At 36.0% G+C, this 18,603-nt stretch overlaps 1 protein-coding gene across 1 annotated transcript in view; it reads right to left on the bottom strand.

Annotated features, from left to right (window-relative positions):
• PLXDC2 (plexin domain containing 2) overlaps positions 1-18,603 on the bottom strand; it is a 143,058-nt gene that overhangs the window by 30,768 nt on the left and 93,687 nt on the right. The window contains exon 10 of the mRNA XM_017741407.1: positions 2,628-2,688. Coding sequence (XP_017596896.1) covers positions 2,628-2,688 — 61 coding nt within the window. The remainder of the gene's footprint in view (positions 1-2,627; positions 2,689-18,603) is intronic.

Raw genomic sequence — 18,603 nt, 5'->3', positions numbered from 1 at the left:
TTTTCCATTTATCTGCAAAATTTACAACTCTTAATTGTTAATGACAAAGTTTCAAAGTCAGCCCAGACTGTCAAACTTCTTATTTCCCTTGATCAGAGTTTAACATCTAAGTTCATAATTTAGATTTTCACTCTTCTATTATGAAAGCTCGCTGCCATCAATCGAGGTGCCATAAAATATGTTAAAAACGGTATGTGGGAATTAAATAGTTGCTCTTCATAGTGAACAATGTGTAGTTAAGTGGAGCATTTAATTAGGCTTTACATGCAATTATTACGGAGGAACACAAACATATGTGTAAAATGTCTGCATGTATTCAACCTATAGAATATTTATTTACTATAATAAAGCAATCCATTCACTATATACCTATTAATTCTACATAATATTAAAATGTCATATATCATTTGTCTACAGCAATAATTATATAAAACATAATTATTATAAAATGTAAAAAACAACAATAAAAATATTATAATATATTAGCACACTATAAATAACAATCATCATCATACAATAATTTAACATTTATTTGCTTGGGCAAATATTTTGATACAAGTATAGACTCCACTTGCTTCTTTTTTCCTCCCAAGTTCTGGACATTTTTAAAATTCTGCAGATGCAATGAATAGTTTCTTCTATGGTTCACACAGTTTTGCAGGAAAATACATCCAATTATCTTGCAGCAAATATGGGAACTACATCTGACTCCTGCTGTCTCCATTGATTTTAATGAGAAGTGGAGTACTGCAAATATTTATTTCATTTTATCGAGATCTGGCAGTCAAAACCCAGCGGGCATTGTCTTTCTTTTAATATGCACAGATATTTTATTGTTTTTTGTTTTACCAGAAACAATTTATTACATTAAACAAAGGTCCCAGTACCTGCAGGATAATTATTCTTTAAATTTCTTTGTATTTTTCTTGAAAAGTACTGTTAATTTCACTGATGCAATGCAATCAAAATTTAGCTCAAAGTTTATATTTAAAATAAACCTTACTATGAAAATCCTCATTATTCATCCTCTTGAGTGAAGGCATCTAAAACTAACCATTGTGTGCTAATTATTAATCCCTCACTGAACTCTAGCAGTCAGCTCAGGCATAATTCTGAAGATGCCAAGTAAGATGTTGCTTCTACTCCAGAGAGCCCAAAACCTGGACAGTGAACTGCCACCAAGTAGCCTGAAACTGTGCAAATTAAACTATTAATTTCTCAGATACAGTTATCATATCAATAATTTCCTCTCAGATCATGTACTAAACCTTGGAGCACCAGCTGGACTGGAAGAAGAAAGGAGAAGCAGAATGGGAAGTTACTGTCCTGCAGAGAGGTTTTTGGATAGCTTCATTTACAAGCACAACTGGGTCCTAGCTAATTATAATCTGGATTAAAGCAATACAAGGGTTGTGCACTATAACAATATATGCTCCCAGTATATTTCATCTTATGTTCTTTAAGAGATTGCTCCCCACAGACAATAAATCTCTTAGAAATTTTGCTTTTAAATCAGCTGATGACAAACTGCAAAGCTGAAGCTTCAAGGCCATGTAACAAGGCAGTACGTAGGTTGCAGTTATTTTGCAATTACAATTATAAGAAAAAAAATTTCTTCAATTAATCTGGATTTTTATAATTACTTCTCTTTGCTTCTACTGAAAATAAAACAGAATGTGCTTTTCTAACTAGACACTTGGGGCTATATTTTGCCCTGGGTTTCACCTAACATTTCAGAAGGTCTATGTTGCTGAAATTCATGAGGAAATTCAGCCTGTTCAGCAAAAATGGAAAAATAACCCTTTTTTTATGGCCACCAGAAGATTAAAAGTGCCATAAATTAATTTGTTCCTATTACCACAATCCCAACATGGAAAAAAACCCAAACCCCAAATCAAAAACACTTGTAAAGGGGCTTTTAAACTGGAAAAGAATCATCATCATTATATTTATAAATTTTTCTGGAAAATGAACTTCTCTGGTCTAAGAGTACCCTAAATAATTTTCAGAGGAGGCTCATGGTCCCTATTTAACAGCCTACAACTACTACAGTCAGGTAACTTTCTCATCCTCTCACTGCATCTCCATGAAAAGAAATCAAAATGCCATGTAGGTTGGTCATGTGAGGGCTTTAAATTTTTTTTTTAATTATTATTTTTATTTTATCTCTTTGAATTAATCTGTGTACTTTCTTCTTTATTAAATGATTTGGCCAGATTTCACAGTCAAAATGGAATGCCTCTTTTTCACTTGAGAATACTCTGGCAAGGGGTTTTCAGAAGAACATCACAGTTTCTTCCCCTTTTCTGGCAAAAGTCAGAGATATAAAAGAAAATCAGTGCAGGGGCACTGTTTTGGAGGAGGCTTTCTGGTTTTTGGGGTTTTGTTTAGTTAAAGTAGTTTCTCAAATATAAAGTTTTAATTTTTGTCTGTTTTATTCCCACAAATGGGGAGTGAAATTGCTCAGATTATTCTTCTTTGTTATGCCTCATAGAATTTCCCCTGAATGATAAATATAGTATGTCTTTGGCCTTGAAACTATGCTTTATAATCTGAATAATTTAATAAAAACATCATAACTATATAAATTGCCTCTGATGGGCTGAGGATGTATACTACTCACATACCTCTTCAGGGCAGCCACTGTCTACCCAATCTTGCCGGTGACGATCAAATCCACTGGAGCATCTTTAAATGATGAAATAGATAAGAGTTGTCCAGACGGAAATAGGAGGAAAAAAAAGAATAAAGGAAGGGAGAGGAACAGAACAGAGTGACAGAAAGAATAAGTAAATGATGTGATTTAAAATCCATACGATTTATATGGTATCACTTTTATTCAAGACGCTGTTGCTTACAGTATGAGTCACTGCTTTAATACACTTCAGTGAAAGGTGTTTCTATGAATGAGACTTTATTTTAGATTTAAAATTTATTTAAAATTTTTAAATAGGAACATCTCCCTTCCACTGGATAATTATTCTTAAGATGTCACTGACCCATAGCATTTTTAAGTTTGATGTCAATCACACTGATTTAATTTAGCTTAATTATTATTGTCCAGACTTCTTAGCCAGGAAAATTTAATCCCACAAAGGATGCAGTGAACCAGTCACTGGGTTTATCACGCAAAGTGATCTGAGACATCAAGGTACACATATAGCCATTTGATCAATGTTCACAGCTCTTCTGAACACTGTCCATGACAAATAGAGAACTCTGTAAAGCTGCTTCTACCTCCTCTCTAGATGTGGAAACCTTAAATTTTCTTATCATGTTTCTTATCAAATTAGGTGACTTTAATAATCTCTTTGCAATATCCTTTGTCTTTTGCTATACGTAACAAAGAAATTTTTAAGAAACTTGTAACACTTTAGTATAATGATTCCCCTGGAAATCCCCATCTCTCAAGAGTGTTATCAGTGATTATAGAGTAAGTTTGTGTTTCTTAGACAACAGGTAGCATCACAATCAGAAAGCATTATTAAAATGGCAAGCAAATAACTAAACCATGATGTTCGTCTTTGAAAGAGATTCTTCCCAGCCATGGTGTTTTTCATTTTGGAGGGTTTGTTTTTGGGTTTCTGCATTCGTTTCCTGCAGTATTTTGTTATGAGCCAGGGTGATGTCATTTGGCACCTATGGTCGTAACTCACTTGAATGTATAAAAACAACTTCCTTGCTGTCTTTTAATAAGACTAGGCAAGCAAATAAGGCCACTGTTATGGTTAGCTGTATTTAAGGGTCATTTTTTGGTTTACAAAGAATTGAAAGATGACAGGACATGTCAAGTAATACCTACTTCAACCAAGGTAACAGGTTCATTTGGAAGAATGGAACACTGGAATTATTTTTATAGTGGGAGAGGATGTTACAAGAAGATGTAAGCAATGGTAACAACACACTTGGGGTAAGAAACATCTCCATATAATTATTCTGAGTAGAATCTACAAAGTTTTTGAGAAAAGATTTTGAGAAAAATGTTCATTCTCTTCTTATACCTGCATTGATCCCATTTTGCCATTTGCAATATTACTGACAGAAATAGGCCAACACTAAAAGGTGTAATTTTTCACATACTCTATAGCAACTAGCTTCTCCAAAAAGCTATGGCAGTTAAGAAGAGAAATGTCCAAACCAGAAGAGTATTTCAGAGAAATACAGGTATCTCCTTCCCAATGCATGAGGCCTCTAACACAGGAAGGACACCAACCTGCTGGAGCGAGTCCAGAGGAGGGCTGCAAAGATGATCACAGGGCTGGAGCACCTCTCTTATGAAGACAAGCTGAGAGAGTTGGGGTTGTTCAGCCTGGAGAACAGAAGGCTCCAGGAAAGCCCTATACAGACTTTCCACACTTAAAGGGAGCTTATAAGAAAAATGGAGAGAGACCTTTTAGCAAAGCCTGTAGTGACAGGACACAGGGAAATGGTTTTAAATTGAAAGAGAATAGATTAATATTGGCTATGAGGAAGAAGTTTTTTACAGTGATGCTGGTAAGTGACTAGAATAGACTGTCAAGAGAAGTTGTGAATGTTCCATCATTGGAAGCGTTCAAGGTCTGGTTGGATAAGGCTTTGTGCAACCTTGCATCTACTGGAAGATGTTCCTGCCCCTGTCCGTGGGGCTGCACTGAGTAATCTTTAAAGGTTCCTTCCATCCCAAATCATTCTGTGAATACAGACCCCTGGAAAAGTGTTTTCTTCTTGAAGTGTGAGTGAATCAGTGCTGTTCTGGGAGCTCAGTGCTTCTTCTCTTCTCTGTGGCGTTCTGTCTCCATGAATGTTTGAAAGAACAAGGAAAAACCTAACTAAGCAGAAAGAAATGATGACATGGCATTCCAGGTATGAATAGAACTTTTTTTTCAGTCTCCACTACTTTCCTCTAAAATGTGAAGAGCTTCATTAGCAACTTCTGTGCTCATCTCAAAGGAGGACTGGACTGATTTTCAGATATGCTGAATACTCATAAATCCATTACATTTTATTCATACTGCTGTGGCTAAAATCTAATGGGTTTGAGGATATGCAGTACACCAGGAAACCCAGCCAAATATTTACACATGAAATCAAGCTACTCCATAAATTCCTCCACTTGAGGCAGTTACTGCAGTTACATATCTATGCTAATTCAAACCCAATGTACTTAGAACTAGTAGGGATTAAAAAACCTAGATTTTATCTTATATCTAAATGGTGTCAAATTTAAGGCTCCAAAGATTAAATGAATGAAAATGTATCCCAGGTGCATTCATTTACAGTTCTTAAGTCTTTTCTTACAAACTAATGAATTACAAGGGTGAGTAACATTTCTGGGGTTAATTTTTTTTCACTAGGAATTTGCCAACCACCAAAAAGTGAATGCAACACGGACTTGGAATGGCTCTTTCAAACATGTGAGGCAGTCTTGAGAAGATTCTGACTTAAAAAACATACATTAAACCCTGGGCACTGTTTATGTAATGTTTTCCACTGATGCATAGTGAGTCCAAACAATGTTATCAGAAAGCACCTTTATCAGGAATGAGATAATCTCCTGGCAAACCTATTTGTGAACTTCCTTTGAGGCATATATCACTTGATGTCAGCCATAGCAGCTACTATTGCTGCCTTGATGAGTTAGAATTCTGGATACTGTCATTTCAGTGCAGCACCCGCTTTACTGACTGCATTTTAAAGACCCTCATTTAGTAGTGTGGTGATAATTCCCTGTTGCCTTTAAAACATTGGAGCAGATTTGATTTGCTGTGCTGTTTATGCCATCTGTCAACATGGATGTTTCATAACAACTTCATTTTCAAGTGATGACCGAACTCAGCCCCTAGGAAAGCGATAATAAAGATGTTCTAGGAAATGAAAATTGGGATCTTCATGAAATGCAAGGAATTTCAGGATTTATGTGGAACTCTGGAATACTGGTTCAGGGAGGAAAGGGAGAATTAATGTCTCTGCATGTATAGCAATGAAGATTTGGCATAACTAATGCAGCTGAGTAACAGGAAAGCTGTCAGAATCCTTTCAATGAACTGTATATAGCCAGAAAGGAGCTGGAGATGCCATCCTATCTAGCAAATGCCATTTACCTGTATTTGGCAGAGAATACTTAAACAACAAGAAATGTCCATTCAGTGCATGACATGAAATGCTTCACTCCTTTTCTTGAAGAGAGTTCAATGAGGATTGATGATAATGATGATGATGATAATGATAATAGTAATAATAATAATAATAATAATATAACCTGTGTACAGAAAATTCAACAACGTTTGACCTGTAAAACCTAGAAACATAATGGAAAATTATTGGGAAGGAAAGGGGCAAAGTCTGTATGGAAAAATCTTTTCACCAGGTTGAGATGGAGTAGGACAATCAAGAGCATTGAAATGCACAGCACATCCTTTAAACCAATAACTTCCTAGTCATTTTGGCTCTATAAAAGCATGTAAAGAATGGATTTTTTGGAAATGAAAGGCATTCCAGAAATTTGAAATGATTTTGTAAATACCATGTAATGATTTAGCTCAGTTAAAAGGTTTATTAACTCAGCTAAATAAAAGGTTAATCTGGAAAATTAAATAGAAAATTGAACAGGCAGAACTCTTTTCTGACTTCAACCATTAAGGAAGGACCATCACATTATGAAAAGATTAAGAGAGTTGCTAGGAAGTTTGAATCACTAAAAGAAGAATTAGAACATTTTAAAGTAGAATTTCTTTCCAAGGTGAGATAGGAAGTAAAAAAATAAATATAAAAATATATATAATATTTAAAAAAAAAAAGAATTTTGTATCTGTCCAACTGAAAAATACTTCTAATCGTAGTGATTTTTGGAGGCAAAAATGTTTATCTTTGTGCTTGGTCTGGTTTTGCCTCCCTTTATCACAGAACAGGCTCCAATTTGGTTCCTTCAGAACAGGCTCCAATTTGGTTCCTTCATCCTTCAAATATCACTTGTCCCACTGTACTTTCTGGAGAAAGACTGAATTTTCCTTCCTTTGTTATTTTCCACTTTCAAATGCAGAACTTTATCACAGCTCGAAATGCTTATGAAGTTCATGTGAAGTGTCACTGTGAGTGATGCTGGCATGCATTTGTAAGGTATTTGAAGGGTATTTGTGCTTATCACCTAGCTCAATACACCTAACCATATATCTGAATTCAAGCATAAATGTATTCTCTGCATTTATCCTTTACTTAAACATTGCTTAATTAAACTGTACTTCAGGATAGGATGACAATTTGATTAGTCAGAAGAGGATTTGTTCCCACCTTGCTCTTGTAAAGTAAAAATAGCTGACTTAGCTGAATACAAGGATTTTAAACTAAAACCAGCCCATACTATTTTAATATTTATGAAAAATTTGAATGTTATGAAGGCATAGTTAATAGTTGATGCAACACTGAATTCCACCATTGTCTTAACATTGTGTGCTGCTCAAAATTTAAACCATTCAGGTAATGATAAGGATGATCAGAGTGGTACGAAGTTCAGTAGTCAATCTTCAGCCTGACAGTGGTTCCACAATTTTATGGGATGGAAGGTTTGGAAAAATATAGCTACATGTTCTGTAAAATACTCCCGAAACATCAAGTAAACATAGAAGTAAAAGATGTTAAAACCCAAGCTGTTATTTTATACAGAAGAAGACTGAACATGCATAAGCCTCAATATTTGTAACTCTGACACAACATTTGAATAGGCAGTAGGAAATAAAGACTCCCATAGGAAATCCTTTCTGTTGAAAGAGGCTAAGAATAAAAGTGGGATAAAAGACATAAATTTTATTTCCAATTCCACTAGAAAGAAAAAGAACAAATTCTGTTTAAAGTGAGACTTGGCAGAGTTCTGATTAAAGAAGAATAGGAGGATATTTTCTATAAACTTAACGTCAGTTACAACAATAAAGGAAACATGCTGAAAAGCAGATAAAGAATAAAAAATATGCTTTTGTTAAAGGCTCTGCTTTGAATAGTTAGAAGGAAAAAGACAGTGTAAGAGGAGGACCATAGAGTTAAATTTAGGAGATTATGGTATCAGAATTTCCAACCGAATCAGCAGAAATTTATATCAAATGTGTTCTCTGGGCAGGAGCCACACTGAGATCAGTCCGTGATACTGGAGATTATGGTCTCCGCTGTTTTGACTTTGTGAATTTGTACCTGCACAAAGTGGGTATAAATAGCTAATAGCAACAGAAGTTAGCAGAGAATTCTGATCTGTTGGCATTGCTACATGCTTTGCACACATGTAATTTCTCAGGGTTTGAGGCAAAGAGATCTGAAGTACTACTGGATGTTCTTTACATTCTGGTTATTGATCTTAACTAGCCCAATTTAGCCCTTCTTTCTAACATGATTGTCTGAACTATTTTCTATCTTTGAATATTCAGCTGACACTGACAGTCTCAGAAGTACAATTAGTGTTGCATACCCACTGATTTTGTCTCATTTTTAAAATAAAAGTATGATGGTTGCCTTTGGAGAAAATATTTCTTTTTCCACTTTAGAGATAAGGAAACAGAACATAGGAGACATGAAATGATCAGCTGAGATAACACAGAATTTGTAACAGAACCTATAATTAAGCCCAGATTTTCTGTAAACCAGATGAGCATGCACTATTTCACAGCTTCTGTGTTTTCAATAGTAATCACAGACATAAGAATGGTAGAACAGGAATTAAATTGAAAAACGTCGAGTCTCGGGTGGTGTGTACGAAGGCACAGATCTCATTCACACATTGCCCATGCTCCCTTCTTCATATTTAGCTACTTTAACTGGGATTTTACTCCCTTAAAAAAACTCACACTGATAATATTAACAACTACTAGAGTATTTGTGCCAGGAAAAAAATGACCTGGTGCCTAGAGATGGTGTGAAATGGGGCTGTTCACGTTTCTGTTATCACTCATGAACCCCCAGTAATCATACTGTGTACACCATGGCTGATTCAGTACTAGTGGGCATCAGCATCTGAGCTGCTGGAAAGAGAACTGCAGCAATGGTTTGGTTAGCCTGGGTTACTGCTCCTGCTATATCTCATTCACAACTCTAAAGAGAGTAAGAACTCAAAGGAAGAAGGAGCTATGGCAGGCAAAGGAGGCAGAGAGTGCTAAACTCTACATAATCTGATGTTTACATGCTTATAAAGGTATGTGAATTAGGGCTAAGAAAAACAGCTTCTGTTAAAACTCAATGAACTCTTCAGATAAAGAGCAAAAAATGGAAGGACATGAAACATCCTGTAACTGGTTATGTTCGAAGCAACTTCAAGTTCAGAAAGTTGTTTCCCAAATCAGTATCTTAATGCGTCTCATTTTTTATTCTAAAAGTGAGTCCAATTCTGATGTCAACATTGAGCAGGAACAGTCACCAAAACAGATTAACAAAGAATTACAGAACAGTCGGGGCTCCTCATTTTCTTAATTGTACATATTGATATTTGTTGTGATATCCAGCAATTTTATTAATGCTTCATGACAATCCACATATTGGAAGAGTTAATAGACCTGAATAGAGGGGGAACTAAAGATGACATTTAAGGAAGAATATTGATAAAATTTCATTTATTTCCCCCAAGTTGGGAATATCTTCTACAAGGACATGTGAGAGAGTCCCCACTGTTCACATGACTGCAAAGATTGAGAAATTTACATGCTATAAAAAAATCTGAGGACTATGTTGGGAAATGAAGCAGTCTGCTTTAGTAGGTTCTCCTAATCTCAGATAATCCAAAATTTATGAAGAGACATATGAATTTCAGATTTGTTTAAATAAAAATTTTTGGCGATGCTACATAGGAATATGTGTATAGTAATACATAAAATTTAAAATATGCTAAAAAAAGAGACTTTTCATTCATGGCACTTCCTTACAGAATAATATCTAGGAGGCTATGAGGCAAATATGATCTCAATGATGATCAGTTATATTGAGGAGTACAACCATAAGAGGTTAGCACTTCTGGAAAGCAATTAAGACAATTGTGACCATTCTATCTATACTAGGACAATAAACATGCCCAGAAATGTTCTTTGGCACTGAAGACTGCTGGCACACAATGGCCTGTGCCTGAACAAGCAAACTCTCTCAGCCTTGAAAAGAAGGAGGTTGCACATAAATAGCCAGCTCCCAACAGTCCAATTCCTGCACCATGCCTGGGAACTGTTCTGGACAGTGCTCCTGGGCATGGACTGACATCACACCAGGAAACATCACAACTGTTTTAATGGCACATCCAATTGTTTTACAATGCCCAGGAAGCTTCCCAGGCTGTTTATAATTTGCAATACTCTGAGAAAAGATATTTTGTATGAGAGGATGAACTATGCTTGTACAAGTGACAAGGGCTGCCATTCTGCATTATATTTCAATGAAACCTGAAAAAGAAAATTTGATAAAGTGCAAAAACTTTCCATTAAAAAATCTTGTTTGATTCCATTAAAAATCACTTGACGTATCTTATTTATTTATTTATCCTTGTTTTATTTATTTCCCTTGTTAGGAGAACAAAGGAAATTAAGAGTGATCATAAAAAAATTGGTGAAAGATAGATTTCTCCATAGCAATGAAGTGGGTTGGATGCTTATATGAAAGGAAAAAAATCTAATAATTCCAAAAAAGGAGATTAACATTCATCCTAAAAATTATCCTAGAGTCAGGTGTGATAATCTGGGCTGCCTGTCTCCACAGATGTGTCCTAAATTTTGATGCTCCTGAAATGTTTTGTTCTCAGTCTCTGTTGTTTCACTTTTTTTTTTTTTTTTTTTTTTTTGTCGCCACCAATTTATGCGCACTGGGGAGCTGTAAAAGAAGGCTTGAAGAACAGCCAGATACAAGAGTTTCTGTGTTCAGTGCATAAATTTGTGGGTACTTTGTCATCATCTAGACAGAATATAGAAGATAAAATTCAGCTCACAAATGTTTTTTTTATTTTTTTTTTTTTTTTTTTAATCTAGGCCACCAATTTAGGCTGCAATGGGTAGGTGGTATTTGACTTCTGAAATATAGTCTCATGAACACTCAAATGTTTGATAAAAGGTATCCAGCAACTAATTTCTTGGAACATACCATTCTCTGGTAATCAAGGAAGGAGTTTGGAACTATAAATTAAATTCATCTCAGACATGAAAGGGAAGAAATCTAGTACCTTGTTCCTCACTAAATTATTGTACTGGGAGGATCCGTGAGAAAAAGTGCACCTACTGCACACTCATTATTTTTACTAATCCATTTATAAACCTTTTCTGTAACTGAACTTACATGAAAAATCATCCTAAAGTCATAAACCTTGGGTTGGCCAAATTTGTGCATTTTCTAATACATCATTTTTGGGACAGAAAGAAATGTACAAGTTGTTCATCTGCTGTAAGCAGATTGATTTATTTCAGTCCATTGGAAGAGAAGATAAGATATAATGCAAAATAGTAGTGGCACTGCTCTATGTACAGCAATGCATAAAAGCATTGCAAAATGAGCAATGATGGATAATGGAACTAACCTGTTACAGTACTGTCCTATCCTTTTTTGATTACAAATTCATTTAGGACTAGAAAAACTAATTAATTTCATCAGGAGCAGCTTATATATTTGTCTCAGAAACTACTGTTGTAGGGCCTAACAGCTCTTGAGAAACTAAGAAACTACTTGTGTTGGAATTTTTTTTCCCTTTAACTTTCATATTGGAACTTTGAAGGGTTTTTTTCTCTCCAAAGTCAAAACATATATCCTGCCATATTTGGTTTGAGTAGTGACCATGAACTATTTTAGAATCCACTGTTTTCATTAGTGGAAGACAGTCAGCTCACTTATGACTCTTCCAGTAGCACAGGAATAGCAGATAGCATAAAACAGTATAAAGAACTATACATGATAGTCAAGAGAGGGAGAACTGGATAAAAATATCAGTAGCTTATCAAATAAAGATAACACTTGCAAATTAATGTTAGTTAGGTTAAGGAAAATGTAGCAAATTTCAGAGGTGTGAAAAAGATATAATTAGGGACTTTACCCACACAAGAAATGTAAGAAACAGCCTGAGTGTCAAGAAGATAAGCTAAGTAGAGTAGAAACTATGCTGTAGACATGATGATAAATTTAAATCTCATTTTTTTTGTTACAATATGTTATAGTCAGATAACCAATGAGAAGTTTGAGACCCTGACTGCATTCCCCTCTCTGTGAACATGGGTTCATACAGCAGTGGTTCCTACCTGCAGATGTCAAAACCTTCTTGAAGCTCTTTGAATTCAGGTAAAGCAGGTACAGTTTTTGCCTTATGTGGTAACTTCCCTCTCAGTACTTTTTAAGCAGTCTTGTGTTTAAGTAACAACCCTAGTTTTTCTATTTTTTATAATTTGTATTCTGTATTCATCTATTCATCATCTACCTGTACTTCACATTTCATGTATTATAAAAATTATCATCCTAACCACTTTGCATTACAATTTATTTAATGCAGCATTGTTAAGCCTGTTTTATTTGAAATTTGGATGTGCCTTGCATTCTTTGTAATATACAATTAAAGCCCAATACTTATGGTAGATGACCATTTGAGACATTTATTTGGGAACCAGACAGTCTATAATGTTTTGTGTAGGAACTGACGAGAGAGAGACAGCCTAAAACACACAGAATGACAACTAGAAGCCTGAGTCAAGTTTCTTAAAATGTCTAGGATATGTATAAATTGCATCATAAGGCATCTGTGGAACCCTTTCATGGGTGAGTGTCACCTTTCACCAATCAAATAGGAATTTGCATGAATTTAAACTTAGCTATCAGTGTAAGAAATGTAAAAAATGTAAGAGGAAAATGAAACCAAACCGAAAAGAATTTTGGGCTGCAATGTGACTGAATGTGGAATAGTTCGGTCAAAAAACCCCCAAAATTTAATCCCAGAGTAAATACCTCTCTAACAGAGCATGGCAATACCCAGTGGAATGGCTATCACACTCAGGATAAACAATCAATGAGGAATTAAGTCTGTATTCAGCACTCTTGTGATTTGAAAGATTTATGATTGGCACAGAAATTGCAATTCTAGATATAAATGGTTCATCAAAGACTGAGGAGGGCTTTGTCTTATTGTTCTAATGCAATAAGGGAAGAATCAAATGTCACTCGTATATAAAAGAATTGCAAAGGAAGTTTCTACAGAAAAGAATTGTACTACTACCTATTTTTCTAGTGTTTTGTCATTATGGTGTCTTAGGTGTTTTGTCATTATGGCATCTGTGAATGTGTAAACATGGAAATGAAATACAGATGTTGTCATCATTTTCCAAAATTAATCAGCAAAAGTAAGTATTCTCCAAGGTATATGTAACAGGTGGATGTGTTCTACCCCTCTTCTCAATGGGATTTAAGTGCTTAACTGTCCTCTGTGTCTTTGATAACTACTTCCTGCATTTATAACAAAACACCTTAGGAATGTTATGTATTTATGTTATATATTTAATAGTAGATGTACATGGAACAGACTTTACATTAAGGTCTTAGAACAGTCCAGGCAGTGGCCCTTTCTCTATTAACTGTGATACCTATGTCTTGTCCAAGCTGTGTTGCAAAACTGGGTATCACAGAAACCTGCAGAGTGGATAATGAACAGAGCCTCTAAGCTCCAGGAGACACAGTAAAAACTCAGGCAAAGGATGTTACTGTAAACATCTAGCTAGTGAAACCAATCTCAAATTTTGAAAGGCAAATGATATTGTAAGAAACAGAGATATACAATATTAATACTGTGAGTGAGGTGTCTTAAATTAATGACAGTGTTTACACCTAGGTAAAGAATCCTCAAATTGCTTCCCCATCTTCAGGTCCAGGATTACATAGAAAATATTTAACAGAAAGACTAGGATTTCAGAGTAATAAGAATTTTAGCAATCTTCCACTTATTTTCTAGAAATAATTTAAAATTTCTACAACTCAGCCATGAACTTCTTAAAAATCTACATTAGTTATGAGCATAACTGCTGTCCTCATGCTGTTCTGAGTTATTCAGGAAAACAAAGCAAGGTATGCATATGTATGACTAATGCTGCAGCTGCTAGAAAACTGGCTAGTTTCTGTATGAAAGCAGGATTCAAATTCAACCCGTTAGATATCAAATCTATTAATGTTAGGATCAGGATGATTGTATGGAGCTGCTGAGAACATCAGTGAGTTCTGTGAAAACACTGCAGAAAAATGTGGGGAGAAAAGAAACTTGGGGAATGAATGGTCTGGTCTAGCACTGACTTGTCCTAAGCCCCTGAGAACCAGTGCATGTTCACTGGGTTTCTGCTCAGAGACCGAGATTTTTAGGTTTATTAGTATTAATCATAGGAATTATTCCAGACATTCTGTGCTCAGAGGAATTACAGAAATTCCACAATAATTCGACCAACTCCAGCTACTACAAATTCCACAAATGTACCAAAAATGTAGAAAGCCTATTAATCTGCTGTTTATCCATGTGAGATTCTCAGTGAATTGCAAATTCCTCTGGCTGCAAGCTAACTTTCAATAAAAACATGTTGTAAGCTCAGGATCATCTACATTCCTTAACAGTACTTTTCAATGTACTGTTATGTACATTTTACTGATATGTACATATTTACCATTATTTTTAAGTGTACCTACAGGGTCACTGAAGTAACACTCTCTTCTAAATGGAACAGCCATCCCACTTGAGAATATCTATTATTATGATCTTGTGAGGCTTTTTTCATCAAACAATACCATCACTGAGCTCATTCTGGTATGAGAAAATGCTTTGTTCTTTAAACATTTTTGTGCCACTGTCTTTTCTTTCTTTGGTCCCATCAGGCTTGCCTTGCATACAAAATTCTTAATTATTGAATGCTAATTTCCTAACAGTTTCTTACAGTGCATGAGGGCAAATTAGCTTGTCAAATTAAGAGCAAGCACCTTGGAAAGTATTTGAAGAAGTTGGGTGTGGAGCAATTTTCTGCTCAATAAGGTATAGATCTACTTATTGTATTGTTGCTATCAGTAATGTATTAGGGCTGACAAATTTACACATTAATTCTTGATACATCAAGATCAATTGCTGTCTCAATACAACTTTTAAAATAAAAGAAAAATATGTTGCATTTTAGAGCAAACTCTGGCAAAGGGCCATACTTTCTGATTCTCAGGTCTGCAATACGATTGCTTCATAATTGGAAGAGAAACTGTATACAGGTTAGAAAACAAGTACTGCCATTACTTTTCATTTATCACAGTGTAAATGTGACCTAATTCAACAATCTGATTAATACCCAAGTGTTAGGACTCAGCTATATTTTCATATAAAACCACTCCTGCCGAAAGAACTGCTGTAGTGGCATACAAACTCCAGAACCTGGGCACACTTCTTTTGCTTTGTCTGAAGCAGGGGTATGACCAGCAAATTCATGAAGTAAAACACATTGATAGAATGGAATATATTTAACAGAATACACTATATTTTAAACCTCAAGTCCTTCCAAAGCATCTAAAATGAGATTTTCCTTGTAATTTGTATATGAAACTATTACACTGATTGGATTATATATGCTCCCTCTGGTGGTTTACTTAATCCATAGAAATGCCTCTTATTTTTAGTTTGTATTTCAATGGCTAAGATACTGTGGCCAATTTTGTAGTAACAGCTCACTACCGTCAGTTAAATAGAGTTTGGATAAAAAAAGCCTGAGTATAAATCAGCAAGTCTTCCTTCCATCTCTTAATTTGCCATTCAACTATGAAATATTCCTAAAGCAATCAAGAAAAACCCCAAAACCTTAAAACCTCAAATAGTTAAAATGAGGAAGTATTTAAAAGTGAGCATTTTGAACCAACCTTGAGGCCTTATGATGGAGTGATAAAATCAGTTGGACAAGGGAAGGTCAATGGATGTCGCCTATCTGGAATTCTGTAAGGCCTCTGACACAGTGCCCCACAACATCCCTCTCTAAATTGGAGAGATACAGATTTGGTGGTTGGATGGTGGAGTGGATGAGGAATTGGTGAGATGTTTGCATCTAGAAAAACGTGATCAAAGGATCAATGCCCCGATGGAGACTGGTGACAAGAGACCCCTCAGGGGTCTGTACTGGGACCAGTGCTGCTTAATATCTTCATCAATGACACACAATCAGTTTGAGTGCACCCTCAGTGAGTTTGCAGATGACACCAAGCTGAGTGACGTGGTTTGCCTTCCCCTGCTCTCCAGTGAAATCTACAACCCTCGCTGTGGTGTAAGCTATCCAATAAAAGCTGAGGAACATGTAGATATCAAACAATAAGCTGTGTATTTCTTATTTGGATTTAATATTTTTTTTTGTAAATCCAGAGACTTCTGTAGTCAGATAGAATAGTAATTATTTTTCTGCTTTTTTTGTAATTCTGTATAGAAGGTGCTTTGCTCAGCTGATAAATATTTTAGATTACATAAGACTGTTACTTATACTACAACATTTGAGTCAACACTCTTTTAATGAAAACAGGTCTTGTCAATTGGGATATACAGACCAAAAAAACAAAAAACCTAATCCTTTTCCTCTTCCTGATATTAAAAATTTCCAGGCATAAACTCACCTTTGAAAGTTAACTAAGCATGTTTCCAATTTCCTTCTAAAGGAAGAATGAACAAACAAGACATTTCAAACTTGTTCAGAAGTTCAGAAGACAAGTAATAGACATTCTTTTTTATCTCAATTACCGTAAGGGCACTACGGAACACTGTCATTTCATATTTGAACTGTAATATGTTTTCTTAACTGCAGGTGCCTAAAGAGTCTCCTTTCTCTGCTTTCCAGCTAATCAGCATGGAATGCAAAACAACTTTTCTTTATTACCTGCTTAGAGGGGAATAGTGATTATCATAATAAAAGATTAGAAGTATCAAGCCTTAAATCACATTATTGCTACTATTCCCAGACACATTTCTGATTTTTCACTTTGCTCAGAATACATTCCATAAACCCCAGCCATAACCTTTTCATTTACACAACTAGCGCTATTGTTGGCACACAGGATTAAGCATTGAAGTAAAATGCATCACAAATGGGATTCTTTCATTATTTTTAGTTCAGGATTGCTTTAAGAGTAGAAGAAGCTTTGGGAGCTGTGCATAGACACAAGGGCAGTATGACTGCCTAAAGTGCATGGAGTGTCCTGGCTCATCACTGCACTCAGAAAGTCCTGGAATTTTTACAGCCTCTTTCAGGACATTTTTCAGACTGGGGGTTTGCACTCTATGGGTCAATGCCATAAACGGGTATGATTTCAAACCACATTATTCAATGTATACTCTGGAAAACAAAGACTCTTAAGAATAAGAGTGCAAAATCTCACTTTTCAGACCCAGGAAAGTCCCCAGCAGGGCTGCCTGGAGAGCAGTGCCAGGTGCTAATCCTGTCTCCAGGCAGCCAGCGACTGAGGATAGTTGTGGATACTAAAAAGCTAGGAGCAGAGGAATTTTCCAGCTGCTGCACCATCCTGTGAAGTTTTTCCTTTCTCATGCAAGCCTAGCTGAGATGTGGTTTGAGGTTTTTGTAAATCAAGGCTTTATCTCACAGGTGCAAACTTGCTTTCCAACTCTTTTTCTGGTACATTGGGGAAAATATTTTGAATGGGCGTTGTGGAACCTCCACCTATCATTCTAGAGGGTGGTTGATCAAGGGACCAATCGTATCATGCTCTCTTGCAGACCAAGTTATATAACCCAGCTTGTAATTAATAAAATAATTCCATTTCTCCTTGGACTTGTGTCGTGATTCTTGCCGTTTCTCGGTACAACAGCGACAGATAGTGGAGCTAGTCTGAGCTGGAGTCATGCAAGGAAGTTTCAGTGCTCAAGCTTACACACCTCCACATCTAATAGGCCATTCTTCAGGGGTGCCTTGTTTTCAGAGGACCCATGTTCACTTATCTCCTGTGCCTCTAGGGGTTCTCTGACCACTGACAGACTGTTGTGTCAAGGCAATGTCACCCTTACTGGGTGACAGTAGGTCATGGGGCTTCCACGGCAGATTTCACTGCTGAGTCATGCTTAGACTCATCTGAAGATCTTTCCTCGTACAAAGTGTTGGATCCTCAGAGATTTTTTGGTCCTAGATACTTAAGTCCAGAATTTGGTAAAAAGCTCCTTTTAGTACTGCTCTCCTATTCTGTATAACTTCCCTTGAAAACCTAAGTGAGTCTGCCAGCAAAGCATCCTTGTGGATCCAGCTGTTAGGCTTTTGGGTGCCCTTGGCATAAGGCAGACAGTTTTGAGGATTAAAAATCTGAATATATGTACCAACAGTGACAGCTGAGTAAAGCTATCATCTAAACTGTTTACAGCTCCTGTCCTTAGTACTCCTGCCCTGGAGTACCAGTACTCCAGTTCCTTATCTTCAGCGTGGGGGTGATGGTACCACACCAAACCTGACTGATGTTGCAGGTATTGGGAGTTGCTTTTATCCTGTATTGAAGAAGTGAAGCATGAAACATTCAAAGCCTGAGTCTCCAGCATGCACAGATTGCAAGAATGTGCTCTTTGCTTATTTCTGAACACACCGAAATATCAGTTTCATTTCATTGCCCAAATCTGAGACTTTCCTGAAGTTTAACAAAATAAAACCATCAATATCT

Source organism: Corvus brachyrhynchos, unplaced genomic scaffold (assembly GCF_000691975.1).
Source record: "Corvus brachyrhynchos isolate BGI_N302 unplaced genomic scaffold, ASM69197v1 scaffold167, whole genome shotgun sequence".
In the NCBI taxonomy this organism is placed as follows: Eukaryota; Metazoa; Chordata; class Aves; order Passeriformes; family Corvidae; genus Corvus; species Corvus brachyrhynchos.
Note: the sequence above shows the minus strand (reverse complement) of the source record. Positions and strands in the feature narration are given on the sequence as shown.